The following is an 11,263-nucleotide window of genomic DNA, read 5'->3' as shown; positions in this document are numbered from 1 at the left end:
CCTACATGTACATACTACCTTAATAAGCCTGACTAACAGCTGTCTGTATATAGCCTTGCTACTCTTTTTTCAAATGTCTTTTTACTGTTGTTTTATTTCTTTACTTACCCACACACACCTTTTTTCCCACACCATTGGTTGGAGCCTGTAAGTAAGCATTTCACTGTGGGGTCTACACCTGTTGTATTCGGCGCACGTGACAAAAACGTTGATTTGATTAAACATATTGATCTGAGAATAAAGTTGTCATCAGACAAAAATATAGTACTTTTTTGGGTCCGTCTTACCTAGAACTTCTATAGTAAGGTGACCAATTTTAATGGAAACTACTGCCATCAGCACTGTGTTGTAAATGAAATAGGGGAAATATAAATAATATGGGGACTCTAATGGTTGCACAAGAGCCTCCTCCGCTCCTGACATGCAAAGTTGAAAGACCATAAATAAATATTAATATTCATAAGCATAGGAAGGATATGAAACCTTGGCATACCCAACTCCATATTTGAGCTCTATAGAATGATTAATTACTTTGAGATAATTGTAGAAATATTGATGCAGACCTATGATGATCATACTTGAGTTCTTAAAGAACACAAGGAATACTATTTCCTGAAAAGAAACGCTGTATATTCATGCTGCACTATAGATGAAGAGAAACAGATCACTCTGTGACTAAGTTTAGCATCCATTGTAATTTCATAAGCAGTAAAAATACACACCAACAGAATCTTTGGGATGCTTGTCATATGGTGAGAAAGGCCTCAATGTGATTACGTGAAATACATTAGCGAAGTTAAAACTACATTTATAAAACTACTATCTTTATTTGACTAATATATCAAACAGATTAACAAAGCTTATAAAATCACCACATGGAGGAAATGTCAGTGCGTTTCTACGGCATAGTCACTATTTTCCTTTATCCACCCAAGAAAAGTAGTTACAGCGAGCCTCGGGATTGGATGCATGGCCCTGAGGGCGGTTACACACAAAGAACTGCTTGCCCATGTTTGGACCTGCCTTCTTGACTGTGCGGAGTACACAGGGTTCCCCATGAGCCTTACAGGGGGGCGGTGGGGGTGGCCCACGCAGGACCGTCTTCCAGAACCCGCCCAGTGAAGCCCCCTTCCTGGGACATGGGGGGTCTACAGTAGCCTCAGAAGCCAGGGCTGCATCCTTCTCCTGGTTTTGACTATTGACACTGGCATCCTGTATGTTGCTGCCCGGTACATGGACTTTGTCTCCCATACAGACACCCTGGGGATATTCTGTGCACGGCATGCCTGGAATTGATGGAACATCTTGTCCTGCAGAATGTCCTCCCTTGAAGGTATGTGGTTGTGATGGGGTCACTTCATTTCTCTCTTCTCCCCTCTCACACTGACTCACAGGGTCTTCCCTGGTTGGGGCCACAGGTACGGATTTGGGCTTGAAAAAGGCTAGGAGGTTGCCCTGGGGCTTTGGGGTAGCAGCCTTCAATGTCATAATCTTTTTGCTCTTTGGGACACCAGATTCCACTGCCAACTTCCGTTTCTTTCCAGTGGAGGTGGTCCCTGCTGATCCCAGTGGATTCAGGTTCTCTCGGGTCTCCCCAGTCTCCTGAGATCCTGGTAGTGGGTCCCTGCAGGCCTCTCTGACAGGTTGTTGTTGGTCCATCTTGATGAGGAAGCGTGAGAGTTTCTGCTGCCTGCCAGCGAACTCTGGTAGGTTGCGGGTACAGAGGGGAGGCAGCTTGGAGCTGGACAGGAGGGGGCAGCACAGTTTCCCCCAGACAGGGCAGTGATCAGACCCCTCCACCTCTGGCATGATGTCTGCTGCCACAAACCCCATTTTAACCAAGGGATGGTCTGCGAAGATGTAGTCGATACGTGTGCCATAGTTGGTCTGCCTGGCTCCAGTCATAGTGTTCCAACAGGTGAAGGCCTTGGAGCGTGTTGGGTGAAAATGGCGGAAGGTGTCCACAAACTTGCCGCTGCGGAGGGGTTTTGATGAGGTATTCTCAGACTCCTCATTGTTTTTTTCATACTCCTTTCCTTCACTGTCATCAACCAGTAAACCATTTAACCATTTCCTCCCGGGGTGATCCTCAAAATCATCCTAATAAAAGTAAACAGATAGGAGTAACATCATCAGCTATTCATAAACAGAAGTCAAAACTCAAAAGTAAATGTGATTATGTCTGAATGAAGACATCAAACCTATCACCTGAAAGAATTCTGATTACTTCACTTACTATGTAATCTGGGTCACAGTGATCTATGGGCCGGTGGGATGTATTCACATCTCCCAAGATGATTACACGGCTGGGTGGACCGGTCAGAGAAAACAAGGAGAAATTAAGACTTCCAATAAAACGCATTGAACAAATCTCATATCAGTTTGTCCCCTATTGTGATACCCACCCAACCCAAGCCCTCCTGCATATAGCCCACTCACCTCCCAGCTTCTAAAATTGCTTCAGCCCGACATTGAAGCAGCTTGTAGAACTGCAGTTTGAAATGTTCACGTTCAGGCTTTTCTGGGTCAGCTCGTGGGCAGTATACATTGATAACCGTAACTGTTTCAGGTGTGTCTTCACACCTGTGAAAAAGCAAGTGGGCACACAAAGAAACACTCAGATCATTGGGGAAACACAATGGCTTTTCAGTGCCACAACAGGTTAACAATTGATACAATCCATGACAGTATTCCAGAAAACCTAAAGAATAGCATGGGACAAATCATGTGATAAAGGTCTATTTTTTTCCTCCGTACATGACTCTGTGCTGTGTGAGAACAGCCCTTCCCTCGTTGTCCAGGAGCTGCAGCTCCTCACTGGAGAACTCACTCGAGTCACCATAGCATCCAATGGTCCCCTTTGGGTTGGTGGTCAGCAGACCGGTCAAGCCCTCTTCTGCAGCAAATGGGGTGGCACTGTCTTTGCAGTAAGTAGCAACTCCTATTTAATAAACAGATTAGAGAGGTACATACTAATGTAGGAATGTGAAGGCACAATGGGAGAACATAGGACTCAAAACATTCTTTAATACGGAATACTATTTCTGTGGGTCATTCTTTTTTTGGCAGGAATTTGTGATAATGGAAGTAATGGACCAATGCAATCCATGGGAACTAATTGAAAAACAGACCAGGAACACTGTTTCAGGGGACCCAAGGGTCATTGTGTCTTGCTCTCTGATATAAAAGGGATTATGTGGCTATTTTGTTCAGACGAAAATGACTGAATCTGGGCTTGCGTGATCCTCAAGCTCAATACGTTGGAAAATTATGAATGGTCCCAACCTGAGTAGCCACTGCGTCCACGACTAAAGCTGAAATATGAGTTATAACCTTCAACAATAGCAGTCCTCTCATCCAGCAGGTCTCCTGTCACAGACAAACCCAGGGTGACAGAATTAGTAGCTAGCCTAGCTGTAACATTGTCAGAGTTCAAATTGTAGCAGAGAATCTTACATGTATTGTACAATCACATATTTATCACATATCTTCCGTTACATTATCAAGTTAGCCCGAGTGCCAATCTGTTTGCCCTAGCATGCCTGCCAACTCGTCACTCAAAATATACTGTAGACTCTCCCGCGTAAAATTCTTACTTGTTACTTTTGTCTCTTGGACACATACGATGTCAGCATCCAGCGACTCAAGCGCATTTTTAATTCCACCCTTGAAAGTTCTTATGCCATTAATGTTCCAACTGACAATCTTCATGGTTTTACGACACTCGTGACCAACTTTTCACATATTTTTTACAATTTGCTTTACAAAAATTGTACTTGAAACGTGACGACTGGATAACACGGAAGTGACCCGGAAGTACGTCAATCGAATAAGAACATTTTCGACAGAGTTTCTAAACCCAGAGGCACAAAATCGCTACACTTCCGGGAAAGCTTGCAAAAACAAACCAAGCCGACTAGGCCGGGGTTTGAGAAGTCAACGAGAGAAATTTTCGATTTTTAAAAATGTATTTGTAATAATGACAATTATAACAATACTGAATGAACACTTATTTTAACTTAATATAATACATCAATAAAATCAATTTAGCCTCAAATAAAATTAAACATGTTCAATTTGGTAAAATAATGCAAAAACAAATTATTGGAGAAGAAAGTAAAAGAGCAATATGTGCCATGTAAAAAATATAACGTTTAAGTTCCTTGCTCAGAACATGAGAACATATGAAAGCTGGTGGTTCCTTTTAACAGGAGTCTTCAATGTTCCCAGGTAATATATACCTGGGAGCATATACCCTGACTCTGCGTGCAATGAACGCAAGAGAAGTGACACAATTGCACCTGGTAAATATTGCCTGCTAACCTGGATTTCTTTTAGCAAAATATGCAGGTTTAAAAATATATACTTCTGTGTATTGATTTTAAGAAAGGATGTTAATGGTGTTGGGTGGCGGGACACAATGCTGATAGCCCGGTTAGCCAATGTGCGGAGGCACTGGTTGGTCGGGCTAATAATGTTTAAATATCTTGCATTACTCATCTCATATGTATATACTGTATTTTATACCATATTTTGCAGATTGCCTATGCCACTCTGTCATTGCTCATCCATATATTTATATGAATACGTTCCTTACTTAGATTTGTGTGTATTAGGTAGTTGTTGTGGAATTGTTAGATTACATGTTAGATATTGCTGCACTGTCGGAACTAGAAGCACAAGCATTTCGCTACACTCGCAATAACATCTGCTAACCATGTGTATGTGACCAATACAATTCGATTTGATTTGTCAACTGTAAGGGTGTCCATGTTGCTGGGATCAGAGGTGTCCGGTGCGAGAGAGGCAGGTTGAGGTGGCCAGGGTCAGAGTAGAGCAGAAGATGTTGTATGCTGAGGCAGTGAAGAAAGTAGTGTAGGGTTGATGAAGGGTGAGGGATTCTGAGAGGATTCCTGTGAATAGTAGATCTGTAACAGAACAGAGGGATAGGCAAATGAGTGATACAGCCTATGTTTCAGTAAGGTTGGCTTCTTAGCGTTCATAGCAATGGTTTTAAACTGGGTTAAAGTAATAGAATAGGGCATAGCCGTGGGAAGTAGGGGTTCTGAGGGTGCTGCAGCAACCTCTGAAAAATCGGAATAAAAAAAATTAATTAATTTAACAAAAGAAATCACAAAAGCACCGGGCCTATTCGTCTTGCATTAGCAGACCAGTTTTAAGTGTAGATTTAGTTGGTAGGGTAATTAAAATTATATTTAAACATTTTCCCGTTTCCCCATTTTGTATCACAAAGTGTAATGAATTGATACTATAGTTCAGTTGGGGACGTAATGCAACTTGTTGGATGCCAACCCCTGTTAAACTCCACAGAAGAAGAAGAAGATTGCGATCTGTAGAGTTGCTATTTTAACGAGTTTTCTTGTGTCACTTAAGTCGTGACATTCCTGAATTACTCATTATATTATTAAAGTCCGATTTAATCAACATATACGATAGTCAGTTGAGGGTAGAATCACTATATATCTCATTGAGCAAAGCGGGGAGCGGCTGCCTGTTGTCACAGTTCCAAGACCAGTCAGAAACTCCCATCTAATGCCACATTCAAAACTACTGGGAATTGGAAACTCGGAAATCTACGACTTCCCGACTTCAGTGCTTTCAAGACAAATGGGAACTTGAAAAGAAATGAGCTCAGACTGGGAAAAATCGTTTTGAGTGGTCATCCAACTCTGGTTAAGTAGTAGTAATGATGGTGCTTTCAAGACAACAGGGACTCGGAAAAAAACAAGGTCAAGTCATGATGTCAATTTAAGCCTACTAGAATGTGTTTGCCCTCAGGCTTGGAGGGAAGCAAAAGTCATTCCGCTACCTAAGAATGGTAAAGCCCCTTTACTGGCTCAAATAGTCGACCAATCAGCCTGTTACCAACCCTTAGTAAACTTTTTGGGAAAAAAGAGTGTTTGACCAGATACAATGCTATTTTAAAATAAACAAATTGACAACAGACTTTCAGCTTGCTTATAGGGAAGGACATTCAACAAGCACAGCGCTTACACAAATTACTGATGATTGGCTGAGATAAATTGATGATAAAAGATTGTGGGGGCTGTTTTGTTAGACTTCAGTGCGGCTTTTGACATTATCGTTCATAGTCTGCAGCTGAAAAAATGTGTGTTATGGCTTTACACCCCCTCCTATATCGTGGATAAAGAGTTACCTGTCCAACAGCACACAGAAGGTGTTCTTTAATGGAAGCCTCTCCAAGCCTCTCCTCTCCAGAATCAGGAATTCCCCAGGGCAGCTGTCTAGGCTCATTACTTTTTCACTATTTACTAATGACATGCCACTGGCTTTGAGAAAAGCGAGAGTGTCTATGTATGCGAATGACTCAAAACTATACATGTCAGCTACTACAGCGACTGAAATGACTGCAACACTTAACAAAGAGTTGCAGTTAGTTTCAGAGTGAGTGGCAAGGAATAAGTTAGACCTAAATATTTCTGAAACTAAAAGCATTGTATTTGGGACAAATCATTCACTAAACCCTAAACCTTCTACCTTCTTAACAGCACTATCAACAAGGCAGGTCCTACAGGCCCTAGTTTTGTCGCACCTTGACTACTGTTCAGTCGTGTGGTCAGGTGCCACAAAAAAATACTTAGGAAAATTGCAATTGTCTCAGAACAGGGCAGCACGGCTGGCCCTTTGATGTACACAGAGAGCTAATATTAATAATATGCATGTCAACCTGGCTGAAAGTGGAGGAGAGATTGACTTCATCACTACTTGTATTTATGAGAGGTATTGACATGTTGAATGGAACGAGCTGTCTGTTTGAACTACTGGTGCACAGCTTGGACACCTATGCATATCCCACAAGACATGCCACAAGAGGTCTCTTCACAGTCCCCAAGTCCAGAACATATTATGAGAGGCGCAAGGTACTATATAGAGCCATGACTACATGGAACTCTATTCCACATCAAGAAACTGATCCAAGCAGTAAAATTAGATTGAAAAAAAACGGATAAAAAAAAACCTTATGGAACAGCGGGAAGTGTGAAGCAACACAAACATCGACACAGACACATGCTTACACGCACACACACAAGATAACATACGCACTATACACACACGTACACTTGGATTTTGTACTGTAGATACTGTATGTGGTAGTGGTGGAGTAAGACACCGAGGGCACATAGTGTGTTGTGAAATCTGTGAATGTATTGTAATGTTTTAAAAATTTAAAAATTGTACAAACTGCCTTAATTTTGCTGGACCCCAGAAAACGTAGCTGTTGGCTTGGCAGCAGCTAATGGGGATCCATAATAAATACAAATACCTAACCATAACCGTTTTATGTCACATTCACATGCTAGTCCAAACTAGCAAACTCAGAGATGTCAGACTTGCTACCTCGTTGTAGTTATACAACCAGTTAGCATGTCCTGAATCATTATAATGAATTATTTTTCTGAGTGAATACAAATGCACTGGAATTGTCATATTTTTAAAATATTTTTTTAGATATATTTTTTTTAATATTTTTTGTATGTATTCTGTATTTTCTTATTTATACCCTTGTTTCGTTTTGCTAGACATGTTTCATTTTACCTTCTTAACAGCACTATCAACAAGATTGTTGATAATTTTGTATAATGAATAAACAAATATATAAGTTTATACTATTCCAATAAGAAAATGAGAACATGGATCAGAAGCATGTATGCGTTGTTTTTAACTGTTTATTTGACATTATCTTTGGAATTAAAGCTTTTTGTAACAGAGTAACAATTGATTTGATAAAATATAATTAATTATCTGTGTGTCTGTCTGTAGCATAGAGATAGATAGAGAACTCTAGTGCCCAAACCCCTGTTTTAGCATGACGACTTTCACCATTTTGAAGTAGTCAACTGGGTTGAGACTTCTTCATCCAGGTCACCAGTAGGTATCAGCCAATGAACTATACTCGTGAGCAAACACTCCATAACTGCAGGTGGCACTAAATCGCCAACCTTGGCTTTATACCTGTTCAAACAACACACTCCAGGACTGTGTGCACCTTTTCAGTTTCTTTGCCATCTCATAAGAAGTAGTAAAATAAGAAGATTATTGACTACTTCAAAATAGGGGTTGGAACCAAAATTATTGTCAATTTTTACATTCTGAACAAAACCATTTTTTTTTCAACTAGCAAAAAAAAAGTTATGAACCGTTTAGAGCCCCCCAAAAAAGTACCTGTTTATGTCGTTCCTTTCTATTCCTTTTTAAACCTAAGATTTTTTATATATATTTTTTTACATCTAGCTCAACATTAAATAACCACCAATCAGTGCTGATAGAGAAGCTTACTATGAAGTTGGCAAGCAATAGCCTAGTGGTTTATATGCGTGATAGACAGAAAAGTGTACAGAGCAAGATGAGACTTACATTTTGTGGGTGGGGAGAGAGCAAGAGAGGGAGGATGAGGCTTGGCTTGAAGCACTAAGAATCTTGTTATGCTATGCATTATTTGAATTAGGCCCACAGAATTATATCTACGGATGAGCGGCTTCTATGAAGTAACTTTGAATGTCTTTGAACTTCTGAGAGTTGCCTTAACAATGGACTAGAGCTATTGTTAGCTAGCTAGCTAACAAGCTTGTGTGTGCAGAGCAGCACCAGAATAAAATATACATCTTACCTTTTTGTAGTTAATAAATCAAATGTGAAATGTGCTAACTATAGTATCCTTAACTAGCAGTGAAAAAGTTAATAAATTCTTCTCTAATTAAAAATCTCTCCCTAATTTCTGAATCACGCTTGTAACTTCGCCAGTAGGATACAGTAACCTATCCTTCGCAGGGGGTGAGGCAGGTAGCATAAACAGACTATAAAATATTTCCATCTGACAGACAGGCACTGGAATATGTTTCTGAGTGACAGAGTCAGGGCTTTGTATAGGTACTTTGTTGCGTTTTTTGTGGGACTGAAAAAAACATGCCAGGAACTAAAATAACATGATTAACCGTTTCCCATGCTTTTAAAATAATGGTTCTGTTCCGGAACTGTATAGATCACCTTCGTTCCCAGTTCTGATTCTGTTCCTCAAAAGTGTAGTTATTTCTTCTGTTCTGTTCCCTGAACCGGTTCCAACCCCAACTTCAAAATGGATTCAATGTCACTGCCCGTACTCTCACATACGCTATAGTAGTACAGATTCAATGATGCGATGTCTGTAAGTCTATGGTCTGTAGTCATTCCAAATGTTGTGACACTGGACGTTGCTAGGGGGCAGTCGTTCACTGGTCTGTGTCTACTCACTCTCGTTGCTTCGGCGCGCAATGACTTTCAAAGTGCTAACTCAAGCTAGAAAGCAAAAAGCACATTGGCTGGAAAACCGGGGCGGTTAGCTTGTCCACACAAACTCGACGACGAAGTGTCATATTTTCTCTGAGGGTTGCCGGTTAGCTTAATTTCGACACAAGATTTTGAAATAACCAACTGTACTTTTGGCCACAAACGTGAATCGATATTGGAGGTAAGTAATTTAGTTAGCTATGCGCTTGATTGCTATGTTAGCGGCTGAATTCTAGGTAGACAATTAGCCTAGCTAGCTAGTCTGACCACAGATAGCCAGAAGTCTTTGTTTTGACAGTTCTGACAACTAAGTAGTGTAGCTAGCTAAGAAAATGGGAACGTTGGCTAGCTATCTGCGAATCTCCGTGTCTGGTGACGTTAACTGTTAGTTCGCTTTAAGAATCAACTTAAAGCCTTAACTAACACGTTAGCTATTTCGCTAACTACTGCTAACAAATTAAATATAATTGTATTGGTCGCCTACACATAATTTGCAGGTGCACCGAAATGCTTCTAGCTAGTTTCCAACATGGTTGGCAAGTTAACGTTAGCCTATAAGCTGATTGAATGCCTGTACACAGTAACGTTAGCTACAGACGGACAGTTACATTTTTCTTTACCATGGCCTTTACCCTGACAACAAAGATCACAAGTAAAGTGACTGAGAGGAGCCAGTTAAACTCATCTAACGTTAATCACATAATCTGACTCTTGACCGTCTGTGACTGGGCTGCCAAGTTTATTATTCACTTCACGCCATTTTAGCCAGTTGTCAGCTGCCAGCAACTCTTAAGATAGCAAATCAAATTGTTAATCCTCAGGTTAGTTTGAAGTTGCTTTCAACTCATTGGTTACTATTTGTGACTTTGAACTGTCCGATGAAACAATCAATGTTCCCGGGCTGTTTCCTTCCTCATCCCCCACAGCAAGCAGTAATGAGGCAGGAGGATTGAAAGAGGAAGCAGGTGTCTCAAGCTGAGTATTGGGGAAGGAGGTGGAAGAGGACAAGATGCTTGAGGAGGCAGGCCAAGCAGGGACTGAGGCGGAGAGGGATGAGATGGAGATGGGGGGCAATGACCTGAGGGCGGAGGTGGTGAGGCTGAATTTGGAGCTCCGGGAGGCCAATGAGGAGAAACTACAGGCGGCCCGTTATGGCTTAGTGGTGCTGGAGGAGAGTGCTGAACTGAAGAAGAAACACACCCAGCTGGAGGAGGAGTATGAGACCCTCAAACAAGAGCAACAGCAACTCAAAGAGGTCAGCAGAAATGTTCAATGTCTATAGCTATACCAACCTTAATTCCAACCTTAAAGCTACTACTACGTGTGCATGGTGGTGACATTTTCTGTGATAGATGTTGTATTGCTTTGTCTAATCAGGCTCCACACTAACTACTTCAGTGTGAACAAGTTTTTACATTTTTTATTTTATGTATTTCACCTTTATTTAACCAGGTAGGCTAGTTGAGAACAAGTTCTCATTTGCAACTGCGACCTGGCCAAGATAAAGCAAAGCAGTGTGACACAGACAACAACACAGAGTTACACATGGAGTAAACAATAAACAAGCCAATAACACAATAAACAAGTCAATGATACAGTAGAAAAAATAGTCTATATACAGTGTGTGCAAAAGGCATGAGGTAGGCAATAAATAGGCCATAGGAGCGAATAATTACAATTGAGCAGATTAACACTGGAGTGATAAATGAGCAGATGATGATGTGCAAGTAGTGCCAGTCACACGCTGCTCTGTATTGACCAACCTAGGATTAGCCACACAATGGACTTCCTGTTAGGACAGAAGCTTTTAGCTAAACTGTTCTAAACAAAGAAATAATCACAATCATAATGTTTGGCCGGGAGTTGTTCTTAATCCAGTGTTACGTAGAAATGTATGAATTGCCTACTGAACATTTGATAGGTTCCATGAAGATATTCTATCGTCTTGAACTCTTGT

The 11,263-nt window shown here is 40.9% G+C and overlaps 2 protein-coding genes across 5 annotated transcripts in view; one reads left to right on the top strand and one right to left on the bottom strand.

Annotated features, from left to right (window-relative positions):
• Positions 1 to 676: 676 nt before the first annotated feature.
• On the bottom strand, positions 677 to 3,837 carry apex2 (apurinic/apyrimidinic endodeoxyribonuclease 2). Of its 3 annotated transcripts, none has more exons than XM_021616412.3 (6): positions 3,597 to 3,837; positions 3,286 to 3,369; positions 2,758 to 2,941; positions 2,440 to 2,583; positions 2,237 to 2,306; positions 677 to 2,100 (listed from the first exon to the last, which is right to left on the bottom strand). In XM_021616412.3, exons 1-6 carry the CDS (start codon positions 3,709 to 3,711, stop codon positions 913 to 915), a joined length of 1,785 nt encoding a protein of 594 aa, XP_021472087.3. In that variant the 5' UTR covers positions 3,712 to 3,837; the 3' UTR covers positions 677 to 912. The 3 variants fall into 3 exon arrangements, with proteins under 3 accessions (XP_021472087.3, XP_090041084.1, XP_090041083.1); XM_090184958.1 differs by having other exon boundaries at positions 2,831 to 2,941; positions 3,597 to 3,831; XM_090184957.1 differs by lacking the exon at positions 3,597 to 3,837 and adding an exon at positions 3,457 to 3,583.
• A 6,428-nt stretch (positions 3,838 to 10,265) lies between these two features.
• LOC110532469 (protein bicaudal D homolog 2) overlaps positions 10,266 to 11,263 on the top strand; it is a 33,518-nt gene continuing 32,520 nt past the window's right edge. For both annotated transcript variants that reach the window (XM_021616411.3, XM_021616410.3), the window contains exon 1: positions 10,266 to 10,561. In XM_021616411.3, the coding sequence (XP_021472086.3) occupies positions 10,316 to 10,561 (246 nt within the window). In that variant the 5' untranslated portion in view covers positions 10,266 to 10,315. The remainder of the gene's footprint in view (positions 10,562 to 11,263) is intronic.

This window comes from Oncorhynchus mykiss, chromosome 9 (assembly GCF_057628025.1).
Source record: "Oncorhynchus mykiss isolate SJ-2025 chromosome 9, ASM5762802v1, whole genome shotgun sequence".
In the NCBI taxonomy this organism is placed as follows: domain Eukaryota; kingdom Metazoa; phylum Chordata; class Actinopteri; order Salmoniformes; family Salmonidae; genus Oncorhynchus; species Oncorhynchus mykiss.
Note: the sequence above shows the minus strand (reverse complement) of the source record. Positions and strands in the feature narration are given on the sequence as shown.

Bases quoted from the DNA above. Each gene is read 5' to 3' on its own strand.
- apex2 (XM_021616412.3), bottom strand. From the start codon at position 3,711: ATGAAGATTGTCAGTTGGAACATTAATGGCATAAGAACTTTCAAGGGT. The intron at 2,942-3,285 runs GTTGGGACCATT...TTTATTAAATAG, and splicing joins TGGACGCAGTGGCTACTCAG to GAGTTGCTACTTACTGCAAA. The intron at 2,307-2,439 runs GTGAGTGGGCTA...CGGTCCACCCAG, and splicing joins GCAATTTTAGAAGCTGGGAG to CCGTGTAATCATCTTGGGAG.